Genomic DNA, 19292 nt, shown 5'->3' on the forward strand with positions numbered 1-19292 from the left:
TATCCTGGTGATTCGAGAAAGAGGCTGCCTGGAATGATAGCATAAATGATGGCATCTGTGCTGTGAAATGCAAGCCAAGTGGTCATTCATCATGTGTGCGTTGATGTGATATTCAACCATTGAGAGTACTTCATTCTAGCCAGGCTGAATTGAGAGCAGGGAGGGCGGGGCAAAGACAGAGAGGTGTTATTTATTTATTTTTTTATTTAGAGATACAGCACTGAAACAGGCCCTTCGGCCCACCGAGTCTGTGCCGACCAACAACCACCCATTTATACTAACCCTACAGTAATCCCATATTCCCTATCACCTCCCTACACTAGGGGCAATTTACAACGGCCAATTTACCTATCTCCTGCAAGTCTTTTGGATGTGGGAGGAAACCGGAGCACCCGGCGAAAACCCACGCAGACACAGGGAGAACTTGCAAACTCCGCACAGGCAGTACCCAGAATCGAACCCGGATCCCTGGAGCTGTGAGGCTGCGGTGCTAACCACTGTGCTGCCCTTGGGCACCTCTTTAAATCTCTGGTTAATCACTTATTTCCATGCAATGTGTGTTGTTGGGGCGGAGTGCTTTGGACGAGAGAATCCTGCTCACCCAACTCAATTCTTAACAAGACCAGCCTCACTGAACCTGCCCAATTGACTGTTGTTAAATCCCAGTGGAACTGCCTCTAACTCCTATCAAGGTGCACTAATTACATACAGCTTTTTTTCTATTTTCTTTCCAGCTTTTCTTCTCCCCAAAGGTCCTACAAATAGTCCGCAGCCGTGTGCCTACAATCTGACATCACATAGCTGCTCATTTCAACACTGTTGAAAATCCTGCTGTTCTGCCTTCATCCTTGAGCACAGCATATCCTCACCTGCTCCCAAGGGTAACTATTTGAAATGGGAAAGTCAGAAACATCCAGTGCACAGACACAGCATGGTGTTTCTGATGGCACCATTTGATCTGCTGCCACTGCCTCTCTGTCATTTTCCTGGCCAGCACCATTCCAGCCATCTCTCTCTTTCTCCCATTGCTGTGTCTGTACAGCCCAGTGGCCCTGCCCCAACATCACCCTAAAAAAAATTACAAGATTCACCAGCAGCTATAAATTTCATACAAATATAGATTTCTGCCATGACCAGGTGAATTTGGTGCTTGCGGTCTGTGTCAAGAATTGGGGCTGGAATTACAGAATTTAACTTCCTATAAAATGTACTTAAATTTCATAGGCAATTTAACCCAATTCTTCCCTTGGGTTTAAAATCCCACATTCACACCATTCCTAATAGCAGCAGAGCTATGACCTCAATCCTGGCCTGATATGTAAGCATCACAACACTAGCAAGAACAGGTTGTTCTAAATCCAACTAGAATGCTTGGGGACATGGATAAACTCTTACAGGGTCTGCACATCTTTCCCAGAAATCCCCGTTACATTCGAAATAAAGCCACCTCTCCAAGGACTCTCCGGTCCGACCCAGCTCACGGCCCCAGTCAGCGTTCAGAGTAACACAACAAGAGACCAGGAATTGAAGCAGGAGTTTTCTAATCTTTGTTCTTCAGTGCTAGATCACAGATGGCAATTTACCCATTGAGGTATCAGGGAGCTTTAGTAAAAGTTTAATTTCTTGTTGAAATGACAGAGATAAAGATTGGAACAAACTGCACATTCAGTGTACACCAGCCCAAGAGGAGGTATCTATGTGGTATAACCAGCTAGCTTTATTCAGGGACATTCCTTGTGCTGTGAGTCTGTACTCACAATGTCCATTATGTTCAATCTCTGGTGTCTGCCCATTCTCCAATGGTTTTACTGTGGGCTATAATTGGAGGCTGACTCATTTCAGCCGTGCTCACCTCAGGTTCCTTTTTTTCTCTGTATTGGTAGAAAGAAATTGAAAAAGAGACTGAAAAACCCAGCACAGTTCAGTGCTGGTTGAGTGAGCAGTGAGTGTTGATACATACGCTGGAGTGAGCCACCTCAGGACAGTGTAACAATCCAGTGGGTAATTGCATTGAAATCGAAGATAAAATGCTGTTGATGTACAGCTGGCAGCACCTGAGAGAATCAAGCTAATGGTTTGGGGTGGGGGGGAGAGAGAGAGAGAGTATTTGGCAGAGTGGGGGGGAGGAAAGAGGGGGTTCAGAGGAGGCCCTCCAACCCTGGACAGGACAGTTCATTCCAGTCTGATGTAGATTCCCTGGTGACACAGCTGTTGGGCGAGAGAGAGAGAGCTGGAGACACAGCAGTCATTGGTCTGTGTGTAATGTTGAGTGTTTGTTCCCTAGGAGGATACTTGTGAGGATTTTGCAGTTTCATGCACGGCCTGATGGAATGTAAGAGGTTTCAGAGTGAGGCTGGTGCTGACAGTCAGCTGGTAAGCGTGCTCATACTCTCACTCAACGCTCACATTTTTCATTTTCATCACCCGTGACCACTGCATGCAGAAGAGGCACATCAGCCACCAACTGGCTGCTCTCGCATTAACCTGTTAGATGCCAGATCCTTGTGTGTCTGTTGTGTAAAGGTTTTCCACTTGTCCTGATGTGAAATGTCAGTTCTGTATTTCTGAGAGTGAAACTCTGTTAGCACAGAGAGCTGGAGGATGGCCATTTGAAAGGTGCAGCTCTCTAGAGAATTGTTTTTGCAGGTGATGGTACAGACACTGAATTAAACTGAGAATCTGTGGTCACAAAATTATGACTGCAAAAATGACCTTGCTCCTAGATCCCAGAAAGCTTTCCTTGTATTCATCTCCAGGTACTGTTCCTGGCAGCTTTCTTACTGTTTTGGAATCCCCTGACTTAAATTTAAAGAAACATTTGTTAAACACTCTCACTACCGCTGGCCTATAATTAGTCTCAGAACTCCTGGGCTAAAGTGAGGAAAAATATAAATCATGGTTCCTGCTGCTGACCCAGCAACTCTCACTGGAAAGTCATGTGACTGAGATTGGCTTCCATGCAGCTAATAATTGAATAGCGTACATGTTGCATGGTCAGTGGTGTGGGGTGTCGGGGAGTAATTGGTACCAGTGAAATGTGCATTACAGGGAGAGCCGGTGCTTTTAGGAGAGGGAGAAACTTGGAGGATGTAAACAAAACAAAAAGAGCTTTAAAATTACGGATTAGGTATGTGAGAGTGACCCTTAGTTACAACGTTTACATTAAATTGCACTCGGTATACATAGAAATTTAAATAGTCTTTTCAAAGAATGTGGTCCTAACTGGTACTACAGACTGTACATCTAGAAATAGCTCATTGTCCTACCATCTGTGCTTGTAGTTACAGGAACCGCGCCTGGAAGTGGTTGCGGTCCGGCCAGATGTGCACCTGTCAGTAGTGCAGACTCTGGCCAGAAGCCTGCCTGTAAATAGTGTACGGTCCATCTTAAGTGTATAAATAGTGCACTGTCCTATTGGAAGTGTGACTATTGTTACGACTGAGGTGAGAGGAGTGCACTGTTTATTCTAGTCCCACTTCTCAACAGGTCACAACATGTATTTTAAATTTTCCCACTTACTAATACAGTCAATCCTATACTCTGTTTTTCCCAGAATAGAGCACACTAATCAGGTTCCTTTAATGAACAACAAAATCATCAGTTTATTGTAGAACAAGTCTTAACTAGTCATGAAGTAAAGCATAAACACAAATATTTAAATTTTTAAAGTCCCCTTTTTACCTTAGTTCCTCACACACATACACACATGTACACATATATACATACACTGGTTAACCAGAAAAATAAAAGGGATTATTTTTAAATTTGTGGCTTTGTTACAGATAAAAAGAAACACTTAGGCTGATTGCTTGCTCATTTTTGATGAAAACAGCAGATCAGATATATTGTTCCAAAATTAGCATACAGTCTTGGCTCCGAGTAAATGTAGACAGGTTTCTAGGCTCTTTTAAAACAGTTCTTTCCAGGCGGCATTGAAAAGTAATTTAGCAGGCTTTCTTCAAAGACAGGAGACGAGATGAATTGACACAGCGGACTTCTCAGGGTCTTTTAGAGATGCTGGAAAGCGAGCTGATTTGTGGTCTTCTCTCCTTCCTTGACGACTTCAGCAGCAGGCAAACTTTATCAGCCGCTTACTCCAGAAGGTAAAACATACTCTGACTCTACAACCAAAAGCTTGAGAGTTTTCCGCCCTCGGGTGTGTGCTGCTGCTTTTGAGTTTGTCCAACCATGGGGCGCTACTGACTCCTCTGCCCACGTTTTTCCCTGTTACAAGGATTTCTGTTCTATTTTTAACTTGGGTCATGTGACAACCAATATACATTGTTGTCAAACTCGTTCTTTCAGTGCCCTCTTGAAAAAAAAACTGGTCCAATATTTGTTCAGTTTGACTATGAATTCCTTTAAAAAAATATATATTTTTAACAAAAAACAGAAGCACCTTCATAACACTGTAAATAGTGAACTGTCCTACTGGAAGTGTATAAATCTTACCATGTGCGTCTGTAAGTAGTGCACAGTTCAGCCAGACATGTGTCTCTAAGTAGTGCAAGGTCTGGCCAAACGTGCACCTGTAAGTAGTGCGCGGTTGGCCAGATAGGCACCTGTAAGTAGTGCATGATCCGGCCAGACATGTGCCTGTAAGTAGTGCACAGTCCGGCCAGAAGTGTGCCTGTAAGTGCACAGTCCGGCCAGACAGGCACCTGTAAGTAGTGCACGGTCGGCCAGAAGCCTGCCTGTAAATAGTGCACAGTCTACCTTAAGTGTGTAAATAGTGTGCCGTCCTACTGGAAATGTGATTGTAAATAGTAAACTGTCTTACTGGAAGTGTATGAATAGTGCACTATCCCATGTGTGCCTGTAAATAGTGCACAGTTCCACTTGGAAGTGTGTAAATGTTGCACTATCCTACTACAAATGTGCCTGCATATAGTGCGTGGTCTCACCAGAAGAGTGTAAATAGTACACGGCCTACTAGAAGTATGTTTGTAAATAGTGCACTATCCTACAGGAAGTGAATCTGAGTGCAATGTCCTTCCATCTTATACCTGTCAATAGTGCCTCTTAAACTGGTGACGGGCTGTAAGCGCAATGTCTTACTTGTGACACACGTGTAAATGTGTATGGTCTCAACCACACCCCTCACTTGTGAAAAAGCAGGCTGAGAATGTGCAGTATCGGTGTTCACACTGAGGGTGCCCCTGAGTCTCTGAGGCTGGCAGATGGGTACCATTCTGTGAATATAGCTCACTTAATAATGGCTCTGATCTTTCAGTTTAATGCTGCCCTGAGTTGTGTTATCTAAAATTCCAAATTATTACTGAGTAAAACAACCCCTGCCTGGTTTTGCTGCCAACTACCATGTGCAGGTAAAATGTACAGGGAGACCAACTGAAGAACTTGGCAGTGGAAATATTTGGCGTGATGTCCAAGACCAGTTCAGTCTCAAACATTTGTACAAAGTTTCCAGCTGTGATATATTGGTAATTTTGACATGGTGAAGCTGCTTTACAGTGTCACACGTGACAGGTTTTTATTTCCAGCGGAATTTCCCAGCTATTTAAAAACCTGCTCTGCCCCAATCTCTGGCATCATTAGTACAGGGCCTGGAGGGGGTAGTGTCGTGTTAAAGAAAGATGCTTATTAAACCCCTAAGCAGTTAGGTTACTTGTCTGGACAGTGCAAAGGCTGCCAGCTGCATTTAAAACTTGACACTTGGCAGAGTACTCTCCTTGGCAGCAGGAATGAAGCCCCACTGACAGGTGCAGGTACAAGGGAGGCTCAGACTAGTATCTAGAATCCAGGCGCTGTACATTTTATATTTAATTTCATCTCCACCTTTCTGTATCCAGGACATTGTCTGTGGCCCTCAGTCCAGCCTCTCCAGCTCCCTTTTGAAATTGAAGAGTTAGAGATCCTACATTTTATTTACAGCACAGAAACAGGCCATTTAGCACAACTGGACTATGCCTGTGTTTATGCCCCAGATGTGCCTTCTCCCATCCCTGTTCCTCTCACTCCATCACATAATTTCTATTCCTTTCTCCTTCATGTGTTAATCCAGCTTTCCCTTAAATGAATCAATGCCAGTTGCCTTTACTAATTTATTTATTTAGAGATACAGCACTGAAACAGGCCCTTCGGCCCACCGAGTCTGTGCTGACCAACAACTACCCATTTATACTAATCCTACATTAACCCCATATTCCCTACCACATCCCCACCATCTACCTACACTAGAGGCAATTTACAAAGGCCAATTTACATATCAACCTGCAAGTCTTTGGCTGTGGGAGGAAATCGGAGCACCCAGCGGAAACCCACGCAGTCACAGGGAGAACTTGCAAACTCCGCACAGGCAGTACCCAGAACCGAACCCGGGTCGCTGGAGCTGTGAGGCTGTGGTGCTAACCACTGCGCTGCAGTACAAGTAGCAAGTTCCATAGTCTAACCACTCTCTGGGTAAAGAAGTTTCTCCTGAATTCCATTACGAATTTATTTGCGCCTATCTTCTTTTACGGCCTCTAGTTTTAGTCTCCCCACAAGTGGGAACATCTACTCTGTCAAACCCCTTACTCATTTTAAAGACGTCTATCAGGTCAGCCTCTCTTGAGAAAAGAGCCCCAGCCTGTTCAGGTTCTGTTTCAGTGGGGTGCCAGGGAGAGTGGCCCTATTTAGGATTGAAGGCCCCCCTCCCCACCCCCAACCCCCATCCCATCAGCTGCATGGAGGGAGTTCCTGACCAAGTCAATGCAGTCACTCGACTCCCTTGTACCCGCTACAAATGAGCATTGACATTCACTGGTGTCGGGAGGATGGTGCTGGTAAATGTGCATCCTGCTGTCACGCACTTCTGTGGTGTTCATCAAGAATGATACAAACATAAACTAGGAAATGCTTGTTCTCTGGGAGGCATCATTTCAAGCACTGTACAGAATCATTGCCCTTTGAACACACCATTTCACTGTGTTTAAGTTGCATGGCATTCTTTCCTTGCAGATGAAAGTGGCAGCAAAGGATCAGCAAATAGATACTAAGAGATCCAGGGTGAGGTGCTGCTCAGTGTGCCCATATAGTGACATTCTGAATTAGTGTTGGACTGGTATTATATTTAACAAGCAGCCTGATGGGACTAGGGTTTCTTGCCTGAGATCGTGACTTAGTGCTGCTCTGTCAGGTGTAAGTGTGGTATTAGCCCAAGGGATTCCACCTTTGAGTGGGCAGGCTGTAGCCCCAGCCTTCCGTTCCCACTTTGCTAATTGAGACAAGGCAGTGTGAGCAACTTTACAGACATCTCCAGCCCGTCCCCGTAGGTGAGCATTCTGCCCAGTGTCTCATTGGCCCAAATCAGAGGGAAATGTTTTTTAATAGAGATAATTACACTGCAGAAAAACACTCCAAGCAATTCTTCCATTTTTCCCCTCCAGTTCTACCTCCACCCCTGTTCTCTTCTGCTCTCCATTGTCTCTCTTCCTCTCCTATCTGTGTCTTGCTTTCTCCCCAGTCTCTCCTTCACCTCTCTCAAATATTTATTTTATTTATTGATACAGCACTGAAACAGGCCCTTCGGCCCACCGAGTCTGTGCCGACCATCAACCACCCATTTATACTAATCCTACATTAATCTCATATTCCTACCACATCCCCACAATTCCTCTACCTATACTAGGGGCAATTTGTAATGGCCAATTTACCTATCAACCTGCTAGTCTTTGACTGTGGGTGAAAACCCATGCGGTCACAGGGAGAACTTGCAAACTCCACACAGGCAGTACCCAGAATCGAACCCAGGTGGCTGGAGCTGTGATGCTGTGGTGCTAACCACTGCACCACTGTGTGTTGACATGTTCCTTTTCTCCTCTCTTCCTCTTCACCTCTCTAGAAGATGTTGATCTCATTTTCCCTTTCCTGAACACATTGATTCCTCCTTTTCTCCCTTTCCCTCTTGCTTTCCTTTCCTCTGCAGGTTTTAACTTTTTGCCCTCACTCCTTACCCTCCTCTCTCTCTTCCTCCCCTGAAGATGACTATTCCTTGCTAGATGATGATTCTACTGCTACCTCACTCAAGTGGCCATTTTGTGTTGTGTCTGAGATCAATGCTGCTAATTCATCAGAGATGAGGGATCTCAGCAGTTTATTCCTGTTGGGAGTCCACCATGTCCTGTTCCAGGTTTGTCCATGCTGTGTCCTTCTCTTTCCCTTTCTCCTCCACATCCTGAGCGGTGTCTGCTCCATGTGATGCCATTTTGATTCTGCATCAAACCTGATGTGGCTGAGCTGAGAGCTGGTGAAATAGGCAGGTCTGAGTAATGAGCTGCTGTGGCACAAATGCCTCAGTGGCAGATGTCCAGAAACTGTCATTGTCACCTGTTGCTGGGGTTTGACTGCTAGGAGCTACGGATCTGGTTTAAAAGAATTTGTTAGTTTGCTTTTCTGCATGAATTAATTCACAAATTGCCACATGCAGTGATGTAGAGTTTAACCCATGACTGAAATCTGGATAATTCACAGTATCAGTATTTAGCTGTAGTCTATCACGCTCTGTGTTGTTGACCGTGTGAGTGTTGTTTAGTTGCACTCAGGCCTGTTACCCTGGATGTGAATGATTAGCTTTTCTTATATCCTCGTTTAACGACTTGTTTGTAATATACTGATTGCAACATACTTTTTCATTTGTCCTTTCTGTGCACGTTTCTGTAGGCCACAAGCTTCTGGAGCTGGGAGGTTATTTGGTCCTCGGCCTGTGCCAGTGTCTGTAACCCAGCCTCTGTCTCGGATTTCTTGTGCCTCCAACTGTGAGGAGGTGACAGATGTCTGAGCCCCGCACAGCACTGAGATTGAAATTGGGAGCTAGTTGGACTTCCTCTATCACGAGCGCCTCACCGTTACATTCTGACCTATGACTTTTAACCTGGCTTGTCATGTGAGACTTTCACTTTCGAATCAGTTGGTTGTGTGACTGTTACAGAACATCCTCATTGAATGACACTATCCAACTGTTATTTGCTCCCTTTTAGTGATGCTGACATTTGATTTAAAGCCCTGAGATGTTGCTTAGATTTGATATGAAAGAAACAGGAGGATATTCAACCTCTTGAACCTGTTCCAATATTCAGTTAGATCATGGCTGACCTGTAGCTTTACTCCATTTACCCGCCTTGGTTTGTAACTCTTAATACCCTTTCCTAACAAATTATCAATTTTTAAATGATCCCCAGCCTCAACAGCTTTTTGGGCAGAGTTACAGATTTCCACTATCCTTTGTGTGAAGAAGTGCTTTCTGACACTACCTCTGAATGGCCTAGCTCTGATATTGAGGTTGTGTTTCCTTGTTCTGGACTCTCCCACCCAAGGTTTGTCTTGCCTGGTTTCCCCCAGTACACTGGGTTCATCTTGGTGCAGAATGCAGATGATCAGTCTTAGCGGTTCTGGTTCAGTTTAATGTACACAAGTAACACTGCCAGACATGGAGTGCAAACCTTCTCACTTGGGTTTTGTTGTGCTACCAGCCCCAGTGCACAGTTTAATCATTAGGAACAGGACAGCAGCCAAGACCTTACCAAAGGCTGACCTGGACCCACACACACTCATATCAAGGACGCTTGAAGGAACTTTCTGCTGGAGTGTAATCTGATCCATGTCAGGTCATCAGTGCAGATTTTGTGATGTGGTAAAAGATGATTTAAATGATTGTTCCCAGAACCAGGTGATCATGCTTCTCAGAAGTCTGTATTGGTTATTTTTACCTGTTTTATTCTGTCCCCTATCTGCTGTACCTATTATTGCTGCAGGCTACCCTGAGCCAGCGGCGTGGGTTAGTCTGTGTCACGGGCTCTTCCCCATCATTGGCCAGTCTGCTCCAAAGTGACTGATGGAAGTTGACCTTTGTGGGTTGTAGCCGGTCCTTCTTTCTCCAGCACAAGCTGCTCCATCTATTGTTGCAGGCAGTAGTGTGGGTGAGTTAGCTGAGTCACATCCAGGACTGTAGATTTAACAGTGATGATGGAACTTCTGCTCAGTGCTAAATTTAAACCGTTTTCTTTGTTTCAATAGTTGTGCTTTAGTGAGATAACTGAGCCATTGTAAATATCCACTCACAAAAACTGATACCGTAAAAATGTTAATACTTTTAAATAAACTTTGAATCGAGTCTCAACCAATTGCGGGATTAAATTCTGTTGATCGTATCCTGTTTCTGGTGCAGTTTTTGAAACCTCTATCTAGGAATATTTTTGAATGTTACTAAAGGCCTTTCTCTTTTCTCTCTCTCCTTTCCAATCCCTTTAAACCCTTTGCTCCTTCCTCTTTTCTTCAGTTTGACCAGGGCTCTTGTGTTCAAGGTGTTAGATTATTTTTCCAGAGTACACCCACCTCCCTTATCCAGACAGGTTTGTGTGTCCTGAATAAAACCGTGCCAGAGAAGGCAGCAGGTGCTGTGGCCTGTGCCGCTATGCCCCCTGGCTACATCAAACCTTCACATCCACAAGGAAAAAGTACGATGCAGCTGAAGTTCCAAGCATCGAGGACCGGCTCTTCCCCCAGTGCATGAGCCGCTCCCAATCGAACCATCGGACAACTGCAGATCTTGGACATAGCTAACTGTGAGCTATCGCAGAGACCGCAACCCTGGGCTCTGTTAAAACAGAAAGCTATTTGATTATTGCTGCTTTGTGTTGGAGAGCAGTGGGAGACATAAGTAGCACAAGCTGCTGGCTAACTTGGTGACTGACGTTTCAGTAGAAAGGATTTACAGATGTTTGGACAGATTGAATCCTTGCTGTAGAACCACAGTTGGACAGACTCTAAATATACATGGAAGCGAATGATGCAGGTAGGCTTTGTGCCGCATATTGACTGGATGATAACCTTGGACATTGGGTCAAGTGCTGATTGGATTGATAATTGTGATCGTTTTACTGATCTCTCAATGGATCAAATAATACTGATAATGTGCTGGTTGGGTGAATAAACTTGTTTACTGCATCATGATTGGCTGAGAAACCAATTAATCCACTATGCCTACTGATTGGATGGATAAAGCTTCCTTGAGCACATCTCTTTCGAAGCAGAGCTGTTCATCACTCCACCCACTGGGTTGAAATGCTTTGTTCATTTTCATATAAAATATAATCAATTACTATCCACACTATAGAGGTTTAACACTAAATACTGCTGCAATATAAACACAATATCAGCAGGGTAAATGGTGCCAAGTACCAAATGGAAAATAAAATGTTTGTGCTCATCCAATGTACCACCAAATACCATCAGACAGCCAACTCTTAGCTGTAACTGTGCATACTGTTCACACTGTGCAGAGTGTCGCTTCAACCTGGATCCATAGCAAATTAAAGTGTCCAGGAAAAGCTGTGTATTTAGTCCATAACACTTGCATTGGGTGTAACTGGCTGTATGCCTGATCAAGGAGTTGTACAGATTTAATAATTCAGGTCTCTTATGCACCAAAGTATAACAGGTTAAGAAGTTGATGAATGTGTTGATCACTTTGTGGATTAGGATTATAACAGTTATCTAAACTGCTATGCTCAATAACTCCCACCATTGCTGCACTCGTCTATGAAAGGTGTTTGTTCTCAATCAGTGAAGCTCTCGGGAATCAGTGTCTGTAATTGTATAACACGGCTCATTGCTTCTCAAATGTGTCTGTGAGGATGAGGTCGTGGTGTTTAATTGGCACCAAACTCTGAACAGACAAATCTTATTCAACATCTGCCTGCTCCTTGAATAGTACCCTCAGGCCCTAGCAGTTATCCCATCAAACTCCCCCAGCACCTTACATCTTTGAAACACAATTTATTGTCTGATGCTTTGAGCTGGTTCCACCCATGAATAAACAAGGAAAGCTATTGGAATTGGCCACTTGAATGGCCAGCTCATGTAGATGCTGCATTCTAGAGGACAATTCAGTGAGAATAGAATTATAGTCATAGTGCATTTATAGTGCACAGCGGCGCAGTGGTTAGCACCGCAGCCTCACAGCTCCAGGGACCCGGGTTCAATTCTGGGTACTGCCTGTGCGGAGTTTGCAAGTTCTCCCTGTGACCGCGTGGGTTTTTGCCAGGTGCTCCGGTTTCCTCCCACCACCAAAGACTTGTAGGTGATAGGTAAATTGGCCATTGTAAATTGCCCGTAGTGTAGGTAGGTGGTAGGGAATATGGGATTACTGCAGGGTTAGTATAAATGGGTGGTTCTTGGTCGGCACAGACTCGGTGGGCCGAAGGGCCTGTTTCAGTGCTGTATCTCTAAATAAAATAAAATAAATTTCAAATGGCTTTACCTATAATCTAAATTACTGAGCAATACTGGTGCCTCTGATTTATATTGTGCGTTGCTTCAGGTGATATGAAGTGCCTTGTGCAAATGCTTTGTACATATTTCAGAATGCATCTACTTACTATAGATTGTTCATAGTCTTCCTGTATTCAATTCAATAAATATAGGTACACTTCATACTATATATTGCAGTGGATTCTTGTGTGTGTGTGTCAATCATCTCTCTCTCTATTACACAGACTTTTAGCAGATTCCTTGGCTTTTGTCTCACTAAATTGATATAAGAATGCATACTGCCAGTATTCTCAGAATAGTCCCATGTCCTGAGATTTAGCATTTGATCAGAATTGCAGACTGGATGATGCAGTTGCCTCAACCATTCATCTTTGGAATCTGAATATTCTTTTTATCTCCTCCTCCTGACTTTTGTGTGAAATTAGTTTGAGGTAGTCTCAGCTCTGATTTTTGGGTATATGTGGGATTAAGGTACAAAGAACAAAAAACAGTACAGCACAAGAACAGGCCATCCGGCCCTCCAAGCCTGCGCCGATCTTGATGCCTGCCTAAACTAAAACCTTCTGCACTTCCGGGGACCGTATTTGTCAAGATGCCTCTTAAACGTCTCTGGTACCTGCTTCCACCACCTCCCCCGGCAACAAGTTCCAGGCACTCACCACCCTCTGTGTAAAGAACTTGCCTCGCACATCCCCTCTAAACTTTGCCCCTCTCATCTTAAACCTATGTCCCCTACTAACTGACTCTTCCACCCTGGGAAAAAGCTTCTGACTATCCACTCTGTCCATGCCGCTTATAAAACTTTGTAAACCTATCATGTCACCCCTCCACCTCCATCGTTCCAGTGAAAACAATCCGAGTTTATCCAACCTCTCCTCATTACTAATGCTCTCCAGACCAGGCAACATCCTGGTAAACCTCTTCTGTACCCTCTCCAATGCCTCCACGTCCTTTTGGTAGTGTGGCAACCAGAATTGCACGCAATATTCTAAGTGTGACCTAACTAAAGTTCTGTACAGCTGCAGCATAACTTGCCTATTTTTATACTCTATGCCCCGACCGATGAACGCCGTATGCCTTCTTGACTACCTTATCCACCTGCGTTGACACTTTCAGTGACCTGTGGATCTGTACGCCCAGATCTCTCTGCCTGTCAATACTCCTAAGAGTTCTGCCATTTACTGTATACTTCCCACCTGCATTAGACCTTCCAAAATGCATTACCTCACATTTGTCCGAATTAAACTCCATCTGCCATTTCTCCACCCAAGTCTCCAACCGATCTATATCCTGCTGTATCCTCCGACAATCCTCATCACTGTCCGCAACTCCACCAACATTTGTGTCGTCCGCAAACCTACTAATTAGACTAGCTACATTTTCCTCCAAATCATTTATATATAACTACAAAGAGCAAAGGTCCCAGCACTGATCCCTGTGGAACACCACTAGTCACAGCCCTCCATTCAGAACAGCACCCTTCCACTACTACCCTCTGTCTTCTATGACAGAGCCAGTTCTGTATCCATCTTGCCAGCTCCCTTCTGATCCCATGTGACTTCACCTTTTGTACCAGTCTGCCATGAGGGACCTTGTCAAAGGCTTTACTGAAGTCCATATGGATAACATCCACTTCCTTCATCAATCATCTTTGTCACTTCCTCAAAAAACTCAATCAAATTAGTGAGACACGACCTCCCCTTCACAAAACCATGCTGCCTCTCGCTAATAAGTCCATTTGTTTCCAAATGGGAGTAAATCCTGTCCCGAAGAATCCTCTCTAATAATTTCCCTACCACTGACGTAAGGCTCACCGGCCTATAATTTCCTGGATTATCCTTGCCACCCTTCTTAAACAAAGGAACAACATTGGCTATTCTCCAGTCCTCTGGGACCTCACCTGTAGCCAATGAGGATGCAAAGATTTCTGTCAAGGCCCCAGCAATTTCTTCCCTTGCCTCCCTCAATATTCTGGGGTAGATCCCATCAGGCCCTGGGGACTTATCTACCTTAATGCTTTGCAAGACACCCAACACCACCACCTTTTTGATAATGAGATGACTGAGACTATCTACACTCCCTTCCCTAGACTCATCATCCACCAAGTCCTTCTCTTTGGTGAATACTGATACAAAAGTACTCATTTAGTACCTCGCCCATTTCCTCTGGCTCCACACAGATTCCCTTCTCTGTCCTTGAGTGGGCCAACCCTTTCCCTGGTTACCCTCTTGCACTTTATATACGTATAAAAAGCCTTGGGATTTTCCTTAATCCTGTTTGCCAATGACTTCTCATAACCCCTTTTAGCCCTAAAAACTCCTTGCTTAAGTTCCTTCCTACTGTCTTTATATTCCTCAAGGGATTCGTCTGTTCCTAGCCTTCCAGCCCTTACAAATGCTTCCTTTTTCTTTTTGATGAGGCTCACAATATCCCGCGTTATCCAAGGTTCCCAAAACTTGCCAAACTTATCCTTCTTCCTCACAGAAACATGCCCATCCTGGATTCTAATCAACTGACGTTTGAAAGACTCCCACATGTCAGATGTTGATTTACCCTCAAACAACCGCCCCCCAATCTAAATTCTTCAGTTCCTGCCTAATATTGTTACAATTAGCCTTCCCCCAATTTAGCACCTTCACCCGAGGACTACTCTTATCCTTATCCACAAGTACCTTAAAACTTACGGAATTATGGTCACTGTTCCCGAAATGCGCCCCTACTGAAACTTCGACCACCTGGCCGGGCTCATTCCCCAATACCAGGTCCAGTACGGCCCCATCCCTAGTTGGACTATCTACGTATTGTTTCAAGATGCCCTCCTGGATGCTCCTTACAAATTCTGCCCCATCCAAGCCCCTAGCACTAAGTGAGTCCCAGTCAATATAGGGAAAGTTAAAATCACCCACCACTACAACCCTGTTACCTTTGCATCTTTCCAAAATCTGTCTACATATCTGCTCCTCTACATCCCGCTGGCTGTTGGGAGGCCTGTAGTAAACCCCCAATATCATGACTGCACCCTTCTTATTCCTGAGCTCCACCTATATTGCCTCGCTGCATGACCCCTCCGAGGTGTCCTCCCGCAGTACAGCTGTGATATTCTCCTTAACCAGTAATGCAACTCCCCCACCCCCTTTACATCCCCCTCTATCCCGCCTGAAGCTTCTAAATCCTGGAACATTTAGCTGCCAATCCTGTCCTTCCCTCAACCAAGTCTCTGTAATAGCAACAACATCATAGTTCCAAGTACTAATCCAAGCTCTAAGTTCATCTGCCGTACCTGTTATACTTCTTGCATTGAAACAAATGCACTTCAGACCACCAGTCCCGCTGTTCTCCGCAACATCTCCCTGCCTGCTCTTCCTCTTAGTCTTACTGGCCTTATTTACTAGTTCCCCTTCATTTCTTTCACTTGCTGTCCTACTGCTCTGGTTCCCACCCCCCGCCACACTAGTTTAAACCCTCCTGAGTGACGCTAGCAAACCTCGCAGCCAGGATATTTGTGCCCCTCCAGTTTAGATGCACCCCGTCCTTGTACAGGTCCCATCTGTCCCTGAAGAGATCCCAATGGTTCAGATATCTGAAACCCTCCCTTCTACACCAGCTGTTCAACCACGTGTTTAGCTGCACTATCTTTCTATTTCTAGCCTCACTGGCACGTGGCACAGGGAGTAATCCCGAGATTACAACCCTCGAGGTCCTGTTTTTTTAAACTTTCTACCTAACTCCCTAAACTCCCCCTGCAGGACCTCATCACTCTTCCTGCCTGTGTCGTTGGTACCGATGTGTACCACAACCTCTGGCTGTTCACCCTCCACCTTCAGAATGCCCCCTGTCCGTTCAGAGACATCCTTGATCCTGGCACCAGGGAGGCAACATACCATCCTGGAGTCTCTTTCACGTCCACAGAAGCGCCTATCTGTGCCCCTGACTATAGAGTCCCCTATAACTATTGCTCTTATGTGCTTTGTCCCTCCCTGCTGAACAACAGTGCCAGCCATGGTGCCACTGCTCTGGTTGCTGCTGTTTTCCCCTGATAGGCCATCCCCCCCCAACAGTATCCAAAACGGTATACTTGTTAGAGAGGGGAATAGCCACAGGGGATTCCTGCACTGACTGCCTGCTCCTTCTAGCGGTCACCCATCTATCTGCCTACACCTTGGGTGTAACCACTTCTCTAAAACTCCTGTCTATGACACTTTCTGCCATTTGCATGCTCCTAAGTGCATCCAGTTACCACTCCAACCGATCCATGCGGTCTGTGAGGAGCTGCAACTGGGTACATTTCCTGCAGATGTAATCGTCCGGAACGCTGGAAGTGTCACGGACTTCCCACATCTCACAGGTGAAGCACTTCACCCCTCTAACTGACATTTCTAGTACTAATTAGTTAATTAATATAAAATAAATAAATACTTATTAAATCCTTACTAAATTGTTATATTAACTATATGGTCCCTAGTGCTAGATTTCTACTATAAATATTAAATGCTGACTAAATACAGTAATCTCCCCCCTCTGGTTTTGTTACTCTACTTATTAATTAGTTAATTAAGGGTTTTAATCAATTTTTAACCAATGTTTTATTTTCAAATTCAGTACAGATTCCCTACCAGCCAATCAGGTCACAGCTTTCCTGTGACATCACTTTTCAGTTTTTTTTTTACCAGAGGTAAGTTTTTTTATACTTACCGGTGTGAAACTCCGCCCTCCGAGTCTTCTCCCTGGATGCAGGCCGCGAATCCCCGAGGTACGTTTTTTATACTTACCGGTCCGGAACTCCGCCCTCCGAGTCTTCTCCAAGAATGTAGCATTGTTGAGAGTACAAAAAAAGGAGTTTCACTCTGTATCTAATCTGTACTGTGCCTGCCCTGAGAATATTTGATGGCACATATGGGAGTATTTGAGTGTACTTGGATTTCCAGAAGGCATTTGACAAGGTGCCACATAAAAGGTTATTGCGCAAAGTAGGAGCTCATATTGTAGGGGTAACATATTAGCATGGATAGAAAATTGGCTGGCTGGCACAAAACAGAGAATATGCATAAATGGGTCTTAGATGAGGGCAGCAATGGCTTGGTAGCTAAATTTGCAGATGACACAAAGATTGGTAGGAAAGTATGTTGTGAAGAGGACATGAGGTTACAGACTGATATAGATAGGTTGAATGAGTGGGCAAAAATCTGGCAGATGGAGTATAATGTGGGAAAATGTGAAGTTGTTCACTTTGGCAGGAAGAATAAAAAAGCAGAGTATTACTTAAACAGAGAACGACTGCAGAACTCTGAGGTGCAGAGGGATCTAGGTGTTCTAGTGCATGAGTATGTATGCAGGTACAGTAAGTAATAAAGAAGGCTAATGGAAAGCTATCCTTTATTACGAGAGGAATTGAAAATAAAAGTAAGGATGTGATGCTTCAGTTATACAGGGCATTGGTGAGACCACATCTCGAATACTGTGTGCAGTTTTGGTCTCCTTATTTAAGGAAGGATGTAAATGCATTGGAGGCGGTTCAGAGGAGGTTTACTAGATTGATACCTGGAATGAGCGAGTTGTCTTGTGAGGAAAAGTTGGACAGACTGGGCTTATTTTCACGGGTGTTTAGAAGAGTGAGGGGAGACTCGATTGAAGTATTTAAGATCCTGAACGGTCTTGACAAGGTGGATGTGGAAAGGATGTTTCCTCTTGTGAGTGAGTCCAGAACTAGGGGGCACTGTTTTAAAATTAGGGGTTGCCCTTTGAGGACAGAGATGAGGAGAATTTTTTTCTGAGGGTTGTTTGACTTTAGAACACTCTGCCTTAGAAGGTGGTGGAGGTGGGGTTATTGAATAATTTTAAGGCGGAGGTAGGCTTTTTGTTAGGGAAGGGCATCAAAGGTTATCGGGAGGTAGATGGGAGTGTGGAATCCGAGACACAAACAGATCAGCCATGATCCTATTGAATGGCAGAGCAGGCTCGAGGGGCCGAATGGCATACTTCTGCTCCTAATTGGTATGTTCGTACGACAGTGTAGTGGGAGCTTTACTCTATATCTAACCCTTGCTGTACCTGCCCTGGGAGGGTTTGTTGGGACAGTGCAGAGGGATTGTTTGTTGGTTGGGACATCTTCTCATTCTCCATCTTGAGCCCAAAAATGCAACATTGAAAATTGTTAAATGCCAATGCCCTTTGAACACTAAGAACCCTCAAAATATTATCCCCAAATTATGGGAATTCATATCCTGGAGTGAGTTATCTGTTGGTTCGAACTATCTGTTCATTCACAACGGACAACTTCATGATTACAAGGAACCCAATGGAAACAACACACTTGGGGAGGCAATCTGAAATCCAGCTGATGACATTTCTGGATCTGGGATTAACTGCAACATAATTTCAGCCTATGTTTGATGTGGGGAAGGGAGTTAAACAACATAACTGGAACTGATTAAATACAATTATTAAATAGAGGAAGAGACGGCAACAGAAATGGCACTGTTTGTCTATATAACCTTAATTAAATATGTATATTAACATCTCAATGCAATTATAAGAAATAGGAGCAGGAGTAGATCATACAGCTCCACAAGCCTGCTCGTCCATTCAATACAGTCATGGCTGTTGAACCCCACATTGCAGTATTGCAGATTTTTTAAAATATACATTTAAATTAACAAATGACTAATCATTTATATGAATAATACTTTTTTAAATAGTAAATTTGTTCACTTTTCAATTTTTTTAATATGCTAGGATATATTTAAAATAGATTTAAGGCTGGAAGCTATGCGATATTAAATTGATATTGAAATAGTTCCCAAGAAGTTTTAACAATAGAAATTAGAATGTTGTTGCTTTTTGTAAATTATTTAAATTATTGGCCTCCTATGGGTTATGTCCCTATAGAATAATGAATTTTTCTATGGAGAGATTTCCTATCCTCTTCAAAATGTGATGCCGCTTGCTCTTTCTTGCCACATTTTGCACTGACTGAAAGCTGTAGGCTAGTTTGACAGCGTAAGGTTCAAGTCTGCAAAAAAAAAAAA

General features: G+C 44.1%; 1 protein-coding gene across 1 annotated transcript in view; it reads left to right on the forward strand.

The window, feature by feature from the left end:
* The window catches only part of zdhhc18a (zinc finger DHHC-type palmitoyltransferase 18a), a 37848-nt gene extending 25435 nt beyond the window's left edge, over nucleotides 1-12413 (forward strand). Inside the window, exon 9 of the mRNA XM_068011434.1 lies at nucleotides 10274-12413. Within this exon, the coding sequence (XP_067867535.1) occupies nucleotides 10274-10507 (234 nt within the window). The 3' untranslated portion in view covers nucleotides 10508-12413. The remainder of the gene's footprint in view (nucleotides 1-10273) is intronic.
* The last annotated feature ends 6879 nt before the right edge of the window (nucleotides 12414-19292 follow it).

The sequence above is a fragment of the Heterodontus francisci genome, chromosome 31, assembly GCF_036365525.1.
Source record: "Heterodontus francisci isolate sHetFra1 chromosome 31, sHetFra1.hap1, whole genome shotgun sequence".
Classification (NCBI taxonomy): Eukaryota; Metazoa; Chordata; class Chondrichthyes; order Heterodontiformes; family Heterodontidae; genus Heterodontus; species Heterodontus francisci.